The 23,196-nt window shown below is 35.7% G+C and overlaps 1 protein-coding gene across 1 annotated transcript in view; it reads left to right on the top strand.

The window, feature by feature from the left end:
* LOC150094368 (uncharacterized) overlaps positions 1-23,196 on the top strand; it is a 157,367-nt gene that overhangs the window by 14,517 nt on the left and 119,654 nt on the right. Inside the window, exon 2 of the mRNA XM_090412453.1 lies at positions 12,931-13,119. Within this exon, the coding sequence (XP_090268579.1) occupies positions 12,931-13,119 (189 nt within the window). The remainder of the gene's footprint in view (positions 1-12,930; positions 13,120-23,196) is intronic.

The raw sequence follows: 23,196 nt of genomic DNA, 5'->3' as shown, positions 1-23,196 counted from the left end.
AAACTCAGGAATCAAAATATATGGGGAAAATGTGACAAATTTAAAATTTGCAGACGACACTGCATTACTTGCAAGCACAGAAGAAAATCTACAGTGAATTTCTGATAAAATAAAGGAGAAGTGTACAAAATCATCAAACAAGTAACAAAAGTAAGAATCTATGAAATAATGGTTCTCCCAATACTCCTCTATGGAAGTGAATGCTGCGATCTCAAAAAGGCTGAAGAGAAAAAATTATTAGTTACTGAAATGGGTTCGCTAAGAAGATTATTTGGAGCATCTCTGCTGGATCGACTAAGAAACGAAGACATAAGGAAACGACTAAAACAAGAAATAACAATAATACACAAAATCCAAGAAAGAAGACTGCGATGGTCTGACCATGTGACCAGAATGGGAACAGAAAGACTACCATCTAAAGCCCTGAATACAACGATGGAAGGTAAAAGATCCAAAGGACGGCCCAGAATTAAAAGGATAGACAAAATAAAAGAGGACTGAAAATCAAATCACCACAAGCGACAACAAACTGGACAGAATTGTTCGGACTCTCCCGGGACAGACAGAAGAGAAAAGAGTTCATCCGGCCTCATCATCATCCACATAGATGATGGAAGAGAGAAGAAGAATAGTTATGCACCAGGAAAGAGACGTTCATTGGGCATCTGCCACACCCTTCGATTTGCTCGGTAAAGGGTGTAATGTATTTGACCACTCCATAACAGCTTTCCAAGCTTTCACGTCCCACTGTACATGCTCTTTGCACCACTGAAGACGATGCTGCATTTTAGTATGGGTAATGTGGGGGTTTTCATATCTCGGTTCTACCATGGAAACTCATGTTGTGAGCCTTGGTTCTGAATTTTTATTCATGTTCCAGTCGATAGCCGTAACTCCTCATTCAATGTTTCGGCTGACGAATGACGGTTTTTATTATCCTTCATAGTACCCTCGGCCGCTTCGTTGAGTCTGGTCGATTGGCTACTGCTTGCGGGTAGCACTTGCAGTTGTCTCACTTGCTTCCATCTCAGATGGTGTCACTGACTGTTGAATTGGGATGGCCTAATTTGTCAATAATTTGCTCAACAGATAGACCTGCAACATGGCATCCCATCACAACTCCTCTTAGAGATTCTGTCAGTTCCCTTCTTGCAGTCATTTCAGCCTGCACTAATTGCAATGATTTGGGAGCATCATATTCTTCTAATTTATGCCCACTACAACCAAATGACTCGTTACATTTCTTTTCAAGCAATGTATTTGGCTCTATTTCACATTAGATGTTTGGAGTGTGAACCTCCCTCTATAGGCTAGTCTTCCTAATCTCCTACTCATATTGGCTATAATTCATCTATCATCATCATCATCAGTACCTCTTCCGGCATCCTATATTCTCTGTTCCTCGCTGAAAATACTTACTCTTATATCCTGTAATATACCCTTATATTCTATCTCTGTAACTGCATAATCTGCTCTAGGCCAAGCCTCACTAATGTTTATTACTTTTAATAAGTTACACTAAACAACCAAATACTATTAACTCTTATTCCCGATAAGTTTAGGACTAAAACACATAAGATGCGAATCCTCTTAGGCCCAAGGACCTTTCACCTTGTATTGATTATTTGATTCGATTCGATTTCTTTTTGGCATGGTAGATTCCACATTTTTGGTTATTCCCGCTTTCATTAGTTTCATAGGTGCCTAAATCATCCTAATAACTTTAGTTTTGCTGGCTTTTTTCTTCTAAATTATGAGCCGTTCTCTAGTCTAGACAATTAAGTTCACATCCATTTCAGTGCAGACATTCAGTATTATATAAGTCCTTCCTTTTATCCATTCAATAGATATACAAACTCCGCTCATTCCTTTTTCACAACCTACGTGTTGATTCATTTGCAATCATGACCCTCCTCAACCATTCTACCCATCATTGAGTAACAACAGATTTACAGTCTTTATTTTTACTCTTGTTTTATGCCTCTTTCAATAACACTTCCATGTTTCCAATCTTTCTAGTGATTATTGCTACCCAAAACAATCGATTCCTTTTGCCTTATCAACTAGTGTCGTAAACATTAGTGAATATATTACTAACAACAATAGCACAAACAATGACACTTTTATTTATTTTGTCGTCTATCTTTGTGAATTTTGTACACATCTTTATGAAGGAACATGAGTTCGGTGATGACTTGTTTGTGTCCTTTATTAACAGAAATCAAGGAGACAATTATTGTTACTATTGGCTTTGCACTTTTCTCCAAATTTTCCTGAAACATTTCTATATTTAGTTTCCATATCCTACTTTGCTGTTTTAGACCTCTAAAAAAAGAGCAACTTTTCTTTTTCCTTTATTTCAGCCGACTTCTCTAATGACTTAAGGTAGCAAGGTTTTTTCTTCTGGAAGCTCGGGTCTTTCATCCTACATACACAAAAATCTGACTTGAGAAAATAAGCAATTCACAGATTAAAAAAAAATAATAGTGGCAGGCAGTAGATGAGGTTGATCTGTTTCTTTTCTTTTTCCCAATAATCACTATTTCCTGGATATTATACTTCTTTTTTTTATGGTTCTTATTGATAAGAATGTCACCTATTTTAGTCTTCTTATCAATGACACCAATAAGATTGACTTGGTACTTTAATAATTCTTTTGCCAATTCCAGTTCTTTTCCACTCATGTATTTTATTTTGTTGGTGTCTGTTTTGATATCTGTTGATGTTGACTTTTCATGTGATCAGTACTTGATTTTTGATTTTTTGCCCTGGTGGAGTGACGAATCACTCTTTCAATGTTTCACTCTGATGGTCTTGTTTGGATCTGAAAATTACATGGGAAATGGTTCTGGTAGGGACTGCATCATTTCATCTGTTAAGTTTGGTGGAGGCTCGTTAATAGTGGGAATGTTTCAGTTGGATGGGGCTTGGTCCGTTGGTGGACGTGCCCCAAACCATGATATTAGATGGCTACCTGGACATGCTAGACAAACTCCATTCTTTGAATACTGTGGAAATACTTTGGCAGTGACTCTTGCATGTGTCAGCATGACAATGCTCCATGCTGTACTGCACTGCCTGTCCAAGACTGGTTTCCACAAAGCAATTTTAAAGTATTGGACTGGCCATCACAGAGTGCTGAAATCAATCCCATCGAACATTGGAATGAATTCGAACGCCGAATTCGGTCTATACCACACCGGCCGTCATCAGCATCAGTAATGGGAGTGTCTTTGTGTTAGGAATGGGAGAATATTCCTGTTGTGACGTATCAGAAATTGGTTGAAAGCACACTCCGAAGGGCAGTTGCTGTCATTCACGCCAAAGTTGGTCCCCCTCGGTACTAGAAATGTAATTTAACACATTTGTTGACCATACATAGGTGTGCAACTACTTTTTTCAGCATACTGTATACCCAGTAGAATTGGCCTGTGTGTCCAAGACACTATGCAGCCCGAAAAGAGAGAGAGAGAGAGAGAGAGAGAGAGTCCTAAGTTCGATTCTAGTCGCTGACTAGAGGAAACTTTTCTAGGCCTTTCTTCGTCCTACCGTTCTACCGTGATAGTTTTGGGCGAGTTATATGACTGATTGGCTACTGGGGAGGTTCAGTCTCCAAAAGTTTGATAGGGCTAAAACGGCCTCGCCTCCTCCCAATAAGAGAATAAAAGACGTTAGTGGATGCATATGCATCCAGTATCGTGAAGGTTGCAAACTTATTACTTTAATATGAGAGGTTGACTACGATAATTTGCAATTCTACTCTAGCGACAAATATTGAAATAATATGTAGAGTGATGGTCTCAACATATGACATGGTAAAAATTCATCTACCATCTAAAAACATTTAGAACATTCGTAGCTGCAATAGAATTCGAGCCAAATTCCTGCTAGAGTCTGCCAGCGTTAGACAATTTTTAACTAGGGTAGCAAATATTACCAAAATCTACTCCAACAGTGTGTAGATGGAAGATTACGTAATGTAGATGGAGGGTCGTGTGGTGTAGAGTGCCTTTTCACCATGGGTTCATGAACTTCTTAAGATGTCGTGTAACAATAACAGCTGAAGATAATATAACGGCTTTCGTTTTTTAATCGTAATTAGTCATTTTCTTGTATACTTTTTCTTCTTTTATTATTATTGCATGACACCTCCAAGGAGTCCAAAAACTCATCGAGGGAGGGTACCTACTCTACAACTCTCCGTCTCCGCTACGCAATCTACCAACTACAGAGAACCGCATCATCTACCCCAACACCGTCTACTCAGTAGTGTAACTAGAGCTTTTGCCGCCCGGGGGCGATCCCTGAGTTTTCCGCCCTCTTAATACACATCAAAAATACTACAAAAAGTCAAAACGACGTATAGAGAAATAAATTAAAACACTATGTTTATTTTTGAAGCAAAACTTTAATTCCAACATTCTAAAATGTTATTTTTCTTGCTTTTCTATTAGCAAAATCGTCGATGACATTGGCGAAGTCTATTTCATAATAATGTAGGTAATTCTTAATTTTAATTCAGAAAACTCCTCTCACAACTAACAACACTTACAGCAATTGTGAGGAAAATTCGCAGTAATATTACAATACAGTATTTGGAAATGAGTTCTCGAGAGTGAATTAACTGAAAGTTCCAAAAGGTTCAAAGTACCGCCCGCACCTCCCCCCCCCCCCAGCTACGCCTCTGCGTCTACTGCTCAACCACCCCCAACACTAGCATTTTCACAGACAATCAAAAATACCCATGTCCACGCGGATAAGTTAACCACTCAGCCAACCAGGACAGGATCCTTTTTCTTCTTTTATCTTTTTTTATTTTTTTGTAAACGTCGGTTGAATGATATTTTACGTAACATTTTTTACACAGACCTAACATTTTAATGATATTGAAATGCTGGAATTGTTGAAACTTTCACTGGCCTATATATTCAGTGTGAATGTACAGTTATTTGTTATATGCACTACTCTAACTTTTAGCAGAATAGTGTACTTTTCGAAAACCTAGTGTTTTTCCTATCGAATTTTTTTAATTATATGAAAAAATATTTCTGTATCCGTAGGATGGCGTCTCTGCACTAAGACATGCGGGAAATGTGAGTACGGTATTTGATATTGTTTTTAAAATTGGAAGATGATTGGTTTGTAGGTAACAATATTAGGAATTCACATATTCTTAAATAAATGAAAGGAAAAAAATCCATTAAGGAATCAAAATTATTAAATTCAGTTATGCAGTTGAGGATACCGCCTATGGGGTTATTCGCAATATATTGTAGAATACCCTGCCATTCTTGTTATAATATTTATATCCTATTTACTAGCAGATTCTTGGGATGCTGTTTATCTGGTTCTTCTGAGGAGGAACTCTGTCATTAGTTGCCAGAAATTGTTTTATTATTCGTTCTGGATTATTTTTACATTTCAAAAATTATTTAATCATTCATTTTCTATGTTTAGAAAGTAGATAAAATACACATGTAAATCCTCACTTGTGTATTTCAGTGTTTTAGCTAATTTAGTGCCGATATTCTTTGATCGGAAAGACCAAGGATCAAATTCCATGTAGGATGTAAAGAACCTTTACAATGGTATTCAAGTAAAGCTGAGTTAGCTATGTTTTTCTCTCAAACTGGATTTTACAACTTGCAAAACTGGCTTTGCAAGTTGTAAATTGTGTCAGTAAATTGCGCGCGATCCTCGGCCAAAACTGGCCGAGGATCGTGCGCAATTTACTGACAGCAGAGAATGGATAGAATTAACTGAAATATATTAAATGCATTAATTAAGTTTTGAAGAATTTACGTTGCTTGGATGTGATAGGTTGTTGAGCCTAAGATGAAAGAAGAAAAAAAAAAAGGATAATGCATAATCCACTCAATTTTTATTTTTATTTATTTTTTTAATTTCATGAAGAAACATTTGCAAAATTTAGTAATGGTTTATCAAGATTGTTTGTCATCTGAACTCTTCCCTAACAACAAACTTTTTCTCAGAACAGCTGAATAAACCCAGTGTGGGGTTATTAATTGTTAAATGAAGAAAGCTGTAGTATAGATAAAACCTTGTCTGACAGTAAAGCTCATATCTTTTTGGAATAATATCTAATTCAAAGCCTGTTGTTTTATATACTTTGCAATACTTATTTAATTATGCTATCAGAAAATTGTCTAAAACCATTCATATAACAATCTGTAATGCCATGATGTCACTTAGAGGCTGGATGACAAGCCCAGTGAAAGTTGTCCACAAGTATCTTTTACTGGACTGGTTTAATATCTCAGTGATTTTGATTATCCACCGAATGTGCATTTTAATTACTCGATGCTTTTAATCATGCAGTACTATTATTTGTCTTTTGTTTCTAAGCCACAGTGCCATTTATGTTGTTATAGTAATTTTGCCAGCAGTTATATTTTTGCTTGTATGTAGATGCAATGGAAAGGTGTTTTTTGTATGCGGAATTTTTTTGTAAATTTAGCGATTTTGTAAATTAATTTATGTATAACCCAGCATAAATTCTATTCTTTACAGAAAAGAATTTATGCTAGGTTATACAAAATATCAGGTGAAGTTCAAAGAACAAATTGAGATTAAAACTTTGTTTTCCATAATCATTATTATTATTATTATTCCTGACACCTCCAAGGAGTCAGAAGACTCATCACGGGAGGACAGCTACAACTGTTTCAACCACTACACCGAACCTCTACTATGAATCATCTCCATCAACCGCCCACCACCACCACAACTAGTATTTTTTTGTCTGTTAAATTGCGTGTGTTCTGAAGGGCCGATTTGTCTGTATGTTTGTCTGTAATTATCTAATTAATTGTTTTAATTTATAGTATAACCAAGTGGAAAACTTTCAACAACTAATTAATTGTTCTGATTTGTGAAAAGGGCAGAAATTAGTTTCAACATGCAAGTAGTTGGTAGGTCATTCCCCCTCCTATATAAAGAACACACAACACTTCATAAACAAAATTAAAAATATAATGATCAGCAGAGATGATTTATTAGTCATCTAGGCATTGTTTCTGCTCTTTTCACAAATGTCCCAATCAGTGACACAATTCTTCTCTTACAGAACAAATTTATTCTCAGTATTACAGCTCTCTTTGTCCATGTGCTACATTCTGGCTACTTCATGTGACAAAATAATTTTTACCTGCAAAAAATAGTGTGGGCTATGGACTCACCACTATTTCCACCCTTAATTGCTAACTTTTATATAGAAGCTTTTGAGTGACATGCTCTAAATTCCTTTACTTCAAAACCTACAGTTTGGCTTAAATATGCTGACGATGTTTTTTATTATTTGGCCTCACAGCTGTCAAACTTTAAACACCTTCCTCAGCCACCTGAATAAACAACATGAGTGTATAAATTTTACTGTTGAAATTGAAGATCAGAACTCACTTCCTTTCCTGGATACACTGGTCTCACTTCTTCCCTCAGGTAGTCTATTCATCACTGGCTACCACAAGCCTGCACATACTGACTCATATATATACTCTACATACTGGCTAATTCTTATCACCACAAAAACTTGGAGTCATGAACACCCTGAAAAACAGAGCTACAACAGTTTGCTCTAATGAACAAGCTTTTAAACAAGAATCATAAATTGTTAGTAATACCTTTTATAAATAATGGCTATAGCAAAAATACTATCAATAAAGTTCTAAAAATTATGTAGATTACAGTAAACCATAGCTATCCCATACATTAAATGATTATCAGATAAAATTAATAAAATTCTACACCATTCTAATCTTAATGCTACTTTTAAACTACCTACAAAATTAAAATGCATATTCAACTCCTCTAAGGATCCTCATCTCCATTGGCCCACCCTGGAGTATATTGTATCCATTACACCTGTAACTTACCTTGCATTTATGAAACTGGATGTATAATTCCTATCCATGAAATAGAACATAAATGATACATTACATTTAAAAATTTTGATGAAGCAGGCCTCTCAGATCATGCTTTTAACACCCTACACCAAATTGATTGGACAAGTACCTGTTCTTTACATCATACAAAAACCTGGTATGAACGCAAATTTAAAGAAGCCTGTGAAATTTTGATCAATTATCCTAATCTTAACAGTAATGGTGGCATGAAATTCCCAAGAATTTTATGGAACACATTCATTTAGCCCACTCACGTTCTTTAAGTTTCTCAGCAAACCACCTTGCTTTTGGCCTCTAAGTAATAATTTCAGCTCTTAGTGGCCACCATCAATACTGTTTCATTCTAATTTATGTGTACTTATATGAGTAATTATGTGAGAGCATGTTGCTTTCTAGCTTAATATATCTCTTAATAGTTTTTAACCAAATTGTTAATAATCATAACAGGACTCTAGCTTTGATGTAGTTTTTTTTTTCTCCATCAGAAGTCAGGCGAATAGTTTTAATGGTTGAACAGATTAGCGTAACTTTAGCATACCATGTAGATTGTAATATAGCTTGTTTCTTTGTATATATATACTACAGATGATAATGACCTTAATGTGAAGGTCAAAATGTTGAGTGATTATTTTGGTTTATGTTCAACTGAATTTTTTACTATAACACGGTAGTTGTTTCTAAAATTTTTAATAATTAACCAGTCTTTCTCCAAATGCTGGAAATATTCTCTCTCCCGTTGACAACTCTAACAATAACCTTGTCCATGTTTTATTTTTCTACATCCACACAATCTCAATCTTGTATTGTATGGCATACAACAGTATTATTTGAGATGACTTCCAGATTTTTATATCTCTTTTCTATTGTTTGATTATTGTCCTCCTGAACCTTCCCTCTGATCAAATAACTGAAGTAGTCCTTCTGGAATAAAAGGCTTCCTTCTTTACACCACTTAAAGCCTCTCCTATGCAAGCCTTGGTTCTCAAATAAGTATGCCAAAGCAGCCTGAGATAAGTATGCATTTGCTAGTTCAGATTAAGAATCATGGCTTTTCACTCAGCATACACCACAGCTTGTAACAACTGTAAAATAGTCATGAACAGATCCAAAGTAGATTTTATAAATGTTTGCATAATTTGAGTTTTAGCTTAGGAAAGATCCTACAGGAATGGAAAGAATGTGTGATAAAGTTCGCCCACTGATTAGCGATCCTTCGACACTTCTGTGCATGTTAGAAAAAGGAGAATCCATTCCGATAATAGGGTAATCAGTCCGTATTATGGGATGAGTTGTTTATTATTACTGGTCGGAAAATTAACTTCTCTTTTATGATTATTGTAGTTAACTATGTTGCTTGTATAACAGTTGGAAAATTTTACCTATAAAGCACGTGATTTCGCATGTTGGCGACCAATTCGGACGTCCTTCATTTCTTTCTCCCCTTCAGCATGAATCGACTATTCTTAGAAAGACGCGAAGCAGGGACCTACAAATGGTGGGCGAACTATAATCACATTGCACAAGGGTGGTGCTAAGACCGATGTATCTATCAACTTATCAGTATCTCTAGAGATGATTGTGAAGATTTTAGAGAAAGTGGTAAGAACTCACATACAGAAAGGTTGACAAGTTATACTTTGCAAAGAACAGCATACATTTACTCAGTGTTTTTTTTTTTTGGGGGGGGGGGAGGGGGCACAGATGGTATGCAATGGTGTGGTGTGTATCAGCGCCTTTTTTTAATAATAACGTGACATGAATGCAGTATCATTTTATTCAACTTTTCCTGCTAGCAAGAATGTATATCAGCACCTATTGTTTTACAAAAAAGCACCGAGTTTACTAAAAGGTCATGTTTGAGCAATTTGCTCATATTTTATCATAATGTTTTGGTTGAGTTAGATCAAGGGAATGAATACACTATGATACTATCAGACTTTGCTGGAGCATTTGGTAAGATACCATACCACATGAATGGTTGTTACGTAAACTGGAAAATATTATTATCAACAGGCCTCCATGGAGTCAAGAAGCTAGTGGCAGGAGGCCTCACTCACACTCTCTCTCTCTCTTTCACACACACGGCTCATCATACCTTGACTTAAATGCACTCACTGTCCCTGCATTCACCACACTCTCAAGCAATGCATTCCATCATCTGCCACTCTCCATGCAAAAAAATCTACTCCTCTCCCTTTTTCATTATATGAAAAATCTCATCCACTTTAATCTGGTGATCATCATTTACCAACTTATGTCTCCTCTCTTCCTTCTATCCGCTAGGCTCTGTAATTTGCATTCTCTCAATCTGTCCTCATATTTCCACATTCAAAGGACCGGGAACCAACGTGGTCGGTTGTATCCGAACCCTCTGCAACACATCATCATATTTTTGAAAATCAGACCACATGTGAATTATTTGCATAATAATCCATATGTGGTCTGATCAAAGCCTTGTACAAAGGAATCAAAACTTATTTACTTCTACCTGTCAGTGTTTTCTGCATCATTCCAATAATCTCCTGTGTTGTCCTCACAATTTTAGCAAAATCTCCATGAAATTTCAAGTCCCTCTGCCATCATTATCTCCAGATCTTTCATATCGTCCAACACCTCTAAAATACCTCCACCAATACTATACTCAACATTGTATCTTTGCTTTCTGAATTTTAAAACCTTATACTTTTGCTACATTAAACTGATATCCCCATACACTTGTCCATTCATACAGCCTATTTAGAGCCTCTTGCAATGCTACAGCATCTGCTGTACTTCTCATAACTCTCCCAACTTTGCATCATCTGCAACAACTGTATATCACCATTTAAGCACTTCCCAATATCATTTACATACATTAAACAACAATGGCTCCAAAACAGGCCTGCCTGGTTGGCCGAGCGATTAGCATATCAGCTCTTCAGCCAATAGGCTGTGGGTTTGAATCCTGCCAAGGGCATTGGCGTTTGTGATTATGCTACTAACTGTTTACCATATCTTCTGATGTAACTTGTGTCCTGGTGCAGTATGACGTTTGATGTCTTTTTGCCATAAAAATCAAAATCAAACCCAAAAAGAGACTCGTGGGGCATACCACTAGTGACTTTCCTCTTCTGGGATATCACTCCCCATACACAGCCTGCTGATACCAATCAGACAGCTGATCTGCTATCCAATCCCATCTGTTCCAGTTTAATAGTTTGTCATGTAGCAATTATTATTATTAGTAGTATTACAAGCTACTCCTTGGAGGCCTTAAACATCATGGCAAGAACTATCCAACATTTGCACAGTATCTATCATACTTTGCTTTGAACTCATTTACAGTCATAGCACCCACAACAGACTGGCAACTTATTCCACTCATTCACTAATCTCCAAGCTTTTCTCTAATCATGAAAGAACATGAGCAGCCATTGATCAGCATCTATATTTACTATATGTAGCTGAAGTTAGGTTCAGCTACATATTTACTGAACCTAACTTCTCATCCTCTTCTTTCATTCCTTATATTCCTGTTCTTTGGAATAGCCTTTCCCATCTTAATTTTCCCACTGAATGCTCCCCCCCCCACTCTCTTCAAGAAATACATTATCAGATTTCCTCTTTCTACCTAAGCACTTGCATCCACACACAGAACAACACTATTGTGTTATAGGTCTTTTGACCACTTTTGTGGCAAGTTGATATAAAAATATAATGCAAAAAAGATCTTAAGTATGTGGGATTTAATATCCCCTTAATTTAAACAATGCAAAAAGATCATCCACAATGCATTCTACTCACCAATCACTCTTCATACAAAGAACCTGCTTCATAAATCCTGCTCACATCTTCCTTATATAACTTCCAGTGATGGTTTCTTGTTCTACACTTGTTTCCTTGTTTCTCTGCTCTATGAAACATCTCCTACACATTATTCTGGTAACAACTCCTCACCATATGTCTCAATTATATTCTTTCTCCTTCTGTTCATAAGGCTGTTCAAGTTTCATTCCCTTATATTATCTACATCCTCATCCTCTTTTAACCCTGATCAGGCCACATATTTGAACAAAATAATCCATATGTGGCCTGAATAAATCCTTATACAAAGGAACCATAATCTCTTTGCTGTATTATTAGAAAAGGAAATTTTTTTTGTAATTTGGAATTTTTTTTTAAAATGTGTAATTCAACTATTATGTGTGATTTTGCTTTAATTATTGGGAATTCATAGACTTTTTAATTAAAATAAATGATCATATCATTAGAATAAAAAAATTTTACTGAATTATATAGAATGTTGGGTAAAGTTGAAACAGAAACAAACTAAGATAGCTTTAGCAGACGATCACTTCTTAAAAGTCAATATGATATCTCCAAATAAAAGGCATGTGATCATAGACTGCAGAATAATTATCATCTATAATGATATAACATCAGATTATGTTATACATTTAGTAGAATAGTGACATTGCTTTTTTGCAAGGAAAAACATGTAATACACACTGTATTGTTTGATTTCAGCATGCACCAAAGAAAAAATGTTTTCATCTCTCTCTTTCTCTCTCCCTCCCTCTCTTTTGTTTTCCATAATATGCTGCTAAGTTATCCTGCTAGTTATAGAATAATAATAATATATTTTTATTATAATAATATTAATAATGAGTGTGTGTTTTTGCAGTGAGTTTTCTTATGCATGATATTGCATAACAAGAGGACATGAGTAGCCTAACAATCTAGAAAATAGCATTACATAATTTTTGGACAAATACAAAAGTAATCTGTGTCCTTAATCATAGTTCCCACTCAGTTCAAGTTTGTAGTTCTTTAGAATGTTGTAAAATATAGTTTTATGAACCAGTTAGCGTTTAATTTTGATATCGAAATCATTATACATTTTATTTTTGAAATCTTTGAATTGGTATATATCATCAAGCTGATCACATGATTATCGTGTGTTTCATTTTCAGGTTTCTTTTCAAATCATTATGAAATCATTTTTATTCTCTTCCCATTCTCTTTTTAGAGAAGGATGCTATCTTCACAGACCTCTGGACACCAGCTAGATTATAAAACACCTGAGCAGCTCTTTATCAAAGGAAAATTTCAAGCCTGTAGGAAACAATTACTTGTACAGCGGAATAAAGAAGATATTTCTAGAAATATTTATGCATTTTGGACTATTAAACATAATATCAATGTCTGTGATGCATGGGTAAATATAGCCATTCATTGAATAATTTGAGTAATATTAAGTATATACCATTATTCAAAATATTTAAATATAATGCAACCTGGATGTAGCAAAATTTCAAAAATGAAAAATATATTTTTATATATGTATGTATATCAATTATACATAAAAATACCTTTTATCTATCTCTTATTCTTTTATTATATTATTATACTTCTTTTAGCTATCTATTCTCATCTTTATGAGAATAGATAGCTAAAAGAAGTATTTAAAAACTCTATGAGGGAGTGAATGAAAAGAAGATCATAGTTTAAATAGAAATAATTGTGCTGAACTGAATGATCACCTTGAATTGAGGTTTCTGTGATGAATTGTCCATTGCTGTTCATCAGGGGAGAGAGAGAGAGAGAGAGAATCGCATATAATATAATCAGAAAGTGAACAGTTTAATGATTATTTTTGTACATCCTATCATGTGCCCTGATTAAATTACAAAATTAGAAAAAAAAGGTATTAACAGAGAGCTTTCTAACATGACAAGAGATTTTTGTTTAATCCTTTATCAAGTGCAATGCATGTGCATGTGAAAATATCTTCATGACGGGGCTACTTGCATATAGATTATGATGACTTCACATCCATTGCCTTAGTATCCCATAATGCAAAACATGCACATCCTTTTGGGTGTTTAATATTTCACTTGCAAATTTTGCTTACACTTGGATAAAGGAGTAAACAAGAATATAATTTCTTGTCAAGTTATAATTTACATTATAACCAAATGAAGAAACTTTCTACATCTATCTCTAATCCAGAGTATTTTAATAATAAGAAGCTGCATCTTTTTCTCTACTTCATCATCATCAATTTCCTGATATGTACCTCCAAAGGGATGTTCAGACTACTATGACAGCACTACATTATTAAGTTTACATTATTATTAACCCCATATTGACAGCTTTCTTCCAAATCAATCTATTACTTGCAAACATTCCAATATTGTCATATCTAACATTTCATGCTTCTAAGGCACTTTTGACTGAATCAATCCACCTAGACCTTGGTCTTCCTCTGGGTCTCTTTCTTGCCATCGTAGCATCAAACACCTATTTTGCTAACCCTTTTTTTACCCATTCTAAATAGAATATTTAGTGGCCATATCACATTATATTATCTCTGCTGACACATTCTTGAATGCTAATAATGTCAAGTTCCTTTCTAATATCTTCATATTTATATGACTCTGCCATTGATGCCATCAGTTCACTCTCCTAATTTTTCTCAGAACCCTCATGTCTGTGGTTTCTAGTCTTTGATCAGGGGTTTTATTTCTAATCCAACTCTCAGATCCATAACTTAAAATTGATTTGAACACTGTCTTGCATACTGCTAGTTTGGTGTTTTGGCTAATTTCTCTCTTATTGCATATAAATATATTCAGCTCACTACTCGCCATTCCAGCTTTGCTTATTCTGTTGTTTATTTCCAAATTTATCCTGCTGTCTACACTAAAAACTATGCCTAAATAACTAAAATATTTTATTTGTTCTATAGGATCTCCATTTAGAATGCATCTGAAGTTTTCTATGTTCCTGCCTATTTTCATAGTTTTGGTTTTTTGCTGATTTTCATGCCATATTTGTTACAGCTGTTATTTAATTTTGTTAGTTAATCCTGGAGACTTGCACTAGATGTGTTTAGGAGTACAACATCATCTGCATAAAGCAAAGAGCTAAGTTGGACATCTCCAATTCTAATATCAGGCCTAATGCTACTTTCTTTCATAATGTGATCCATATAGATGATGAATAAGAGTTGAGATAATGTGTCCTTGTCTTACCCCTGATTTTACATCAAACTATCTTCCTGTATTTCTTTCAATTCTAACTGCTGACTGGCAACTTAAATATGGACTTTGTATTGCTCAGTAGAATGTTCCATTCACCCATATAATTGTAGTGTTTTGAAAAGCTTTTCTCTGGGCATCATGTCGTATGCCATTTCCAGGTCTACAAAATGTAAGTACAGATCCTAGTCACAGAAATCCCATGATTTCTCAACTATTTGTCTTAAAGTGAAAATCTGATCTTGACAACCTCTATTTGGCCTGAACCCAGCTTGTTCTTTTCCACAATCTTTTTCATCCTCTTTTCAGTCATAAATCTTACCTGTAACACTTTGTAGAGAAGTTCCTCTGTAATTCTCACATTCAATTTTATTTCCTTTTTGTATAGATTAGTACTATGAGAGCTCTACTCCAATCATTGGGAATTTGATCTTCTGCAGGCCCTCTCTGAAATATGCAGTCTAGGCACTTCAAAACCTTCATACTTCCATACTTAAGCATTTCTAGTCAAATATCATTTATTCCATCTGCCTTTCCACATTTCAAGCTTTTGATGGCTTTTTCTATCTCAAGTATCGATATGTACTTCTCTTTATATCCTTCTTGAAAATTTTCTAGTATGGTTCTGTCACTGCTTAGTTCATTTAACAGTCTTTCAAAGTAATTACTCCAGACATCTAGGATATCCTTATCTTTAGTTTTCATGTTACCTTTATCATCTTTGATTCCTTTTATGGTACTCTTTTCTCTATTTCTAAGCTTCTTCAATAGTTTCTAAAACATTTTGCCACCTTCCTGATATTTATTTTCTATATTCTTACCAAAGTGAGCCTCCGTAGCTCAGTTGGTATAGACAAACCCTTTTGTTTGGAAAGACCTGCGTTCGATTCCCAGCTGTGATGTGATGAACTTTTATCTGGTCTCTTTCGATTAAAAGTGGGTTTGCCAGTCTCATACAGAGGTAGGGTTTTTTTTTTTTAACCTGGAAACTTGAGTTTTTCGTCCCTCAGAACAGGCAAACTGGTCCCGTGAACACACGCATCTACAGACATAGGACACTCTGGTAGGCATAGGGCTAACCACCTTATCCTTGACTAATGGTTAAGAAATCCAAGAATAGTTGGAAGGTTGCAGGTTCCTGTTGTAACCACTGATAGAATAGTATTCTTACCAAAGTTTTCCCATTACTTTTGTTTAGCTACTTTTACATTTTAGCCATGTTTAGCTCTCTTACATTTTTCTCTGTATTCTTTTAGGGCATCTGCCAGCTTAATTGCTAGAAACTTTTGTTATGCTTTCTTCTTTTCCAGAACTGCTTCTTTAACTTCTTGAGTCCACTGTGGCATTCTTATTTTTCTATCCTTGAATATAATTTCACAACATACCACCCTAGTTGAGTCAATCAATGCCTTCTTCAGAGTTTGCCACTGGGACTCCAAGGTTTAATCCTTGTTTTCAATCTGTTTCATTTTTTTTTCAATAATGCTTGTATAGTTGAGTCTACAGTTTACCTGTAACAGATACTCATGTTTAATGTTTTTAAAACTTTCTTACATACTGTTCTTTACAATGTGATATTAATTTTTATCCTGCTTGGCACTAAGTAATGGTCACTTCCATTTTCAAATCCTCTGTATACTCTTGTATCCTGAATTAGCATGAACATATAACTATCAACATTGGTATAAGTCAATGAGACATTTCTTGTTTCTTGTGTCTTTTCTCCATATGAACTTGTGTACATCATTGTGTTGAAACATGATGTTAGTAATGATTAGTCCTTGACCTGAGCAGAAGTCCAGTAAATCATTACATTGTTATTAGCTTTGCCCTTTTCTCCAAATTTTTCCAAAAAGGTTCCTATATGCTTGGTGGAATTCATTTCCTACTCTTCTATTCAGATCTCCAACAAGGACTACTTTTTCAATTTTCTTTATGTCAGCTGTCTATTCTAATGACTCAAAAAATTCCTCCACTTCTTTTGGAAGAATCTTCTCTGGGACCATAAGCACAAATAAGTTTCATTGTCCATGTCCCCATTTTGAAGTTTGCCTCCATAACTCTACTCGAAATTGCCTTCCAGTCAAGAAGTTTATCTTCGTGTGTTATGTTGAATGCTATCGCTATTCCTTCCTTAATCATTATTGCCTTAAAAGAACATTTTGTACTTATTATTTAGTAAGAACTCATCTGTTTTTGTCTTCTATGTCTCAATAATGCCAATTATGTCCACATGGTACTTTTCCAATTCTTCTGCAAGTTGATTTCCTTTCCATTAATACCCCATATACTGATGGATCCTGTGTTGGGGCATCTAACATTAGAGTACTGCAGGGTTTATCGAATGATGAAGAGTACTGTAATCGGCAAAGCTGTAAATAGGATTTGAAGTCAGAGAAAGGAGGTCATTAATGTAAAGGAGGAAGAGTGTGGATGAGTGCACAGAACCTCAAGGCACAACAACATTGATTGGAAAATCTAATGAGAGGAAGCCATCCACTATGACACACAATGAATGACCATCGAGGAAGCTGGCAATCCAATCACAGAATGTAGACGGGAGGCCATAAGATGGAAGTTTATTCAGGAGGCCTCAGTGCCAGACACGATCAGATGCCTCAGAAATATCAAGAGTGGTTACGTGAGTTTCTCCAAATCTTTCCATGGCCTTGAGTCTAAAGGTAAGTGAGATTACCTAGGAGGTCGGCTATAGAATGAGAATGGCCGAATCCATATTGGTGATCACTAATTAACTGATGAGTCTTCAGGTAATGAAGAAGCTGGTTGGTAATAACTTTTCCATCACTTTTGAAAGTACTGAGGTGAGAGAAATGGGATGATAGCTAGATGACTTACTTTTGTCTCCCTTTTTGGGTGCAGGCTGAATGTGGGCTTGCTTCCATACTGTTTGATAGATGCCAGTAGAGTATGAAAGTTCATATAGACGATACAGGATGGTGTCAGTTCTAGAGCACAACTGGAGATACCATCTTGATGAGGAGCCTTATTAGTGTCAAGAATAATGAGGGTTTTTTCTGATGTCCTTTTGACAAAAGTTCAGAGGAGGCGTGCAGTGGGCAGTTTGTGATACAGGAGGTGATTTACTTTGGTCATCCAGGTAAAAATTGGAAGAAAAAAACTGATGCCAAGAGGTCCACCTTTTCCTTGGGTGAAGTTACCATAGCACCATCAGGATGCAAGAGAGGTGGCAACATGAAGTGCAGAAGTCATACCCCACTGACTTAGCAAGGGACCCATTGAGCAGGAGGCAAGTTCATTGCATTTCATTCTTACAGAGTCTGCTTTGGAATCATTGATAACTTTTTTACATGTTCCTAGTTGTTGTGTAAGCTGAATGAGAAGCTGGAGTTTTAAATTTAAGCCGTTAACCATAAGCTGCATTTTTATCATGGACTGTAGAGGCACATTTTTTTTTTTGAGAACCAAGGCTTGGAGTGGGGGAATGAAGTTTTGGGGAACAGTTGGCAGTGGAGTGGGGAATGAAGGCTCTCATTCCAGTGAAAATTATTTTGGTTACTAGTTCAGTTCAGACATTTGGATCATGAGAGCAAAAGCAGTAATCTGGAATTTATATGCTGCTTTTCCATGGTCAGAGCAGACAAACACAGTATATTTGGAGGGAGAATTGGTTAAGAATAAGTCAAGAACATTGGTAGAATGATAAGGATTGTCTAGATTGACTGTTTGTGTGAGGTTGTAAAAATTTGATGCCTCATAAATTTTCTTCCTTTTAATGCATCGACTTTTTACAGAAAGGTCACATCTTGAAACCTTGTACAAATATTTCTATTCGTTTTTTTAAATTATTGTGTATAGAATATGAAAAGCCCAAAGGGAATTAGCTTGCTCCTTGCTTAAACGAAGGATGTAAAATTAGTGAAGCCAAGGGCAACGCTTTGGAATCAGAAGATTGTTTGATTTTTATTTACGAGTTCAATCTCAGGTGACCTTCAAGGTCAGCACAGAAAGAGGTGGCGAGAATCAAACGTAAGTTCTGCAGGCCACTGAAATTGGATTAAAGACATGAAAGGGGAGACATAAGAAGTCGGCGAAAGTTCAAGAACCAGGAGTCACAAGATGATGTCTGGGGTTCTCATAACTGGATGCAAGATTTGCATGGGAAAGTAAGGGGATTCCAAAACTTAACCTAAAGTTCGAGGAGAGGGGAAAATACAAGGCATGGATTTTGAGGAATCATGATTGACATCAAGGACCGACATCGAGAGAAAGGTTCAAGAGGGAACTTTAGCCAGACGCAGAGAAGTCCGAGGGAGGAAAAATGGAGGTCAATCTGCCATGAGCCACTCAAGTTCAGTAATGAGGATAACCAGAGGCGAGTAACTTAGGAGAAATCGAGCCCAGTCGGACCAGATGCTTTGCCGCTCAGCCGAGTCTGCACATGGTCCGACAGCCATGATCCTTCGCCTGATCGTTCCATACGCCAGGAAACCTCTCCACATATCCCACTAGCTGACTCGACGGTTTCATCGGAGTACCGATGAAAGGAAGGAATTCAAAACATGAGATGGAGAAGGAAACTTAGAACGCCGAAAACAAGCAGAGAAGAAAAGTGCACCGGAGAAAAGGAGGAGTTCATGTGAGTCATTTTATTGTATACTGTTAAACTTGTGATGTAAGAGAAATTCCTAATGGACTGCTAGGATTGATAGAATAAGATAAATATAACCTATGGGTAACAAGTGCGATTATATGATTGAATTTGTGAAAAGGTGTGGAACTGAGTAAAGTTAATTTCCTAAGAAGTAGTTTGGGCTAAGAGTCAATTTGATAATTGTATGTATTCCTAATATCTCTTGTGCTAATGTGTTTATTTTGTTGTTTAAGTTATGCCATTATTTGAAATTGAGGTTAAGATTTAAGCTGAAGTGAATATTATAAACTCATTGAATAATTACAAGATATTGCTTTAAGACTTTATAATTTGCATAACTAGAACTGAGATTACAGAGGGAAATTCTCCTGATTTATGTATTGTAATATTCTCTAAATTTTGTAGCTATTAAACATGTTTGTTAATTATAATCAAAGAGTGTTGTCTGATCTCACTTTGCATGATCCCAAATAATTCGATCCTATAGGCGGGAAACTAAAAGATAGTTAAAGGTTATGATAGCGGACTAATAGAAGCCATGACTGTAAAAATTTGTTTTTTGGGATAATAGAGGACATTATTGTGTATGATTAGGATCTACTGGAAGTACTGATATTCCTTGTACCACATCGAGGCATGGTGGTGCAGTCAGAAAATATAACTAAATTTCCATTGTTCTCAGGTGTAAGGAGTACAGACTCTCCAAAGGTAGAATATTAATTGAGAGATAGAGTAGAATAATAACCAGATAATTAAGCACAACACAAGTTAATATAGCATCGCAGCATAGATGGGATAAAACAATAATAAACAACAAACAATAAGAAGTAACAACATATATTTACAAGGTTATGACTGATAGCAAATGATTTAGCTCCCCTACCAGCTTGATCTGTGAAGTAGGGGAGCCAGTTTGTGTTACGGATGTTAAAGTCCCCAAGGAGGACAGTCTCACAATTTGGGTAATTAGTTTTGTAAGAAATCAATTTTTAGTGACAGGGCAGCAGGATTGTCAGTGTTAGGAAAGTGGTAAATGCAGCAAATGAAGGGTGCATAGTGAGGTAAGGAAATCTTGTGCCAGAGCAGATCACAAAGTGGGGATTCGAAGTTGGATAGCCTTTGACAAGGGATATCAGATTTCACAAAAGCACGTTTTCTACTCTTTTTTTTTGCAAAATGCATTGTGTAGGATGGAGCTGGGATTGTTGAAGTGGACTGTAGTCATGGAGGATGCCAGCTGAGGTTCTGTTAGGGAAAAAACGATCAGGTTTTGATGTTTGTAAGTGGTGATGTATGTCAATAATGTTTGTATTGATGCCTCAAATGTTGGTGAAATTAATGTTTTTTTTTTTTTTTGGAAAAAGTTTTGGTATTAGTTGGGGTCAGTTGGAGCATATCTTTATTATTTGTTCCAATTTTTTGTTATATTTTTCATATTAAAAATTTTTTATATATTTTTATGGAAGACTTTTCTATCTCCAGTTAAAAACTAGATTTTTATGATTGACTCAATTTCAATTACCACATTGTACCCCACAAGCTGGGCTTCACTAATGCCAAGAATCTTTGGTCAAAACATATTCAACAAGGTATGAAACTGCCTTTTTTTTTTTTTTTTTGTGTACTTATGTCTAGACTGTTTGTTTCAGTTGGGCAGCTTTCTTTTCCTGTCCACATACACTTAGAACATCAAAACCTAATGTGCACAGGTTCACCCTTTCATCATATTCATATCATTATCAAGTTTGCATATCTTAGTTTCACTTATACACTCATTTTTACTATTCTTCCTATGATGATCTGGTTTTCTAATTCACTGCATTAGGTCTCACTCCAGTAAATAATTTATTCATGCTCCATAGCCCTCAAAATTCCATCGCTTCTATCTCATTTGCAACAACTCTCTCATTCATGTTGAATCAGAATGTTGTTGCATGAATCAACAACTCTCTGATTCATGTTGAAACATGTATTCATAGAGTGCAATAGCACACAGAATGGTAAGCTTAAAGTTATGACATAGTTTGAAATTTGGAAGCTTGTGTACTTGGGAGGAAAAAGCTTAGAATAGTGTCTGCCACAATCTAGTGTTAATTTCTTCTCCTGTGGAGCAATGCTCACATACCACTCTCATCCATGCAATGTTGGACATTATAAGAATGACCACTGAGACAGAAACAGTTACACTTATGAAAATTATGGAGACAACTACCGTGTTTGAATAAAAACTTTAGTTTAATATAACTAAAATCTACATTCGATGTTTCGACCTTTATGTCAAGGTCATCTTCTGGAGTATACAACTATACACAGACAACAAGCTACACTACAATCAAACTGGTTTGTTAAAGTTACTGACCAACCGCTACAACAATTGTTGGCCTGACCTCTGGTGAAAAAAAAATAAATAAATAAAATTAAAAAAAAAATTAACTATACATCAACGCTAGAGTCCTATTATTAGTGTTATCTGTTGGTTATAGAAATACATTGGGCGCAACAACAAGTTTATGTATCTATCTATATACATATATTAACATCATGATTATAAATGTACATTTCAACCAGTTGGTATGGAACTGCACAGAAAAAGCAATGCTCAGAGAACAGATCCAAACAGCCCACCAAAACCTAGCAATAACTCAAAATCTGGTTTCAAAATTGCAATCTGAACTATCGAACTATATTAATCCAGACATTCTACAAGTACTTGAAAGAATTACTGACAATTCGGCCAAATATACCCTGGAAAAGAATAAAGAAAAACTCAAGACCAAATTCCACAGTTTGAAATAAGCAAAATATGGCAGCCAATCACAGGAATCCATCCAATCAGGAGACCTCCTCCCCAATAAACAACAAACAAGGGAGACAAGGAGCGACCAACCACCGGCAAGCAAGAACCATGTGATCAACCTATCAAGCCACACCCTGAACAGCGCCGAAATTACACTACTGAATAAAGGACTTAACTATGCAATAGCACCTAAAAAAGGTAAACAAATTGGATTTTATCTACTACATAGAAAGAGGCATCATGTCCCTACCTAACAATATAGCCGATAAAATACGATTAGAAACTAGTAATGTCCTGAACATTAAGAAAACCATGCAGAAAAATCTCACAAAAACAGAACTAGCAGCAATTAAGTCATTTAAAGCCAACCAAGACATAATAATAACTAAATCGGATAAAGGCAATGCCACTGTCTTCCTTGACAGGTCAACATACATACTTCAGATGAATCAACTAGTAGCCGATAACAACACATATAAGTTGGTAAATTACAACCCAACAAACAGGATAAAGGATAAAACAGAGAAACTACTCAAGTCCATCACTTCTTGGCCACCAAACTAAAAAACTCAAACCCCACTATGCCCCTCCCCCAGAATATATGGGGTCCCGAAAATATACAAACAAAATGTGCCCCTTCGACCAATTGTGGAAGGAATAGATAGTCCCAATTACCACTTAGCCAAGAAATTAGAGTCAACACTCAAGGAGTTGGTAGGTCATTCCCCCTCCTACATAAAGAACACACAATACTTTATAAACAAAATTAAAAACATAACACTCGATGTGTTATGTTTTTACCATCGAAATCGAAATTCAAAA

Source organism: Typopeltis vanoorti, chromosome 22 (genome assembly GCF_054136105.1).
Source record: "Typopeltis vanoorti isolate ZY-2024b chromosome 22, IOZ_Tvanoo_1.0, whole genome shotgun sequence".
NCBI lineage: Eukaryota > Metazoa > Arthropoda > Arachnida > Uropygi > Thelyphonidae > Typopeltis > Typopeltis vanoorti.
The sequence above is the reverse complement of the archived record's forward strand: the minus strand, read 5'-3'. Positions and strand labels throughout refer to the sequence as shown.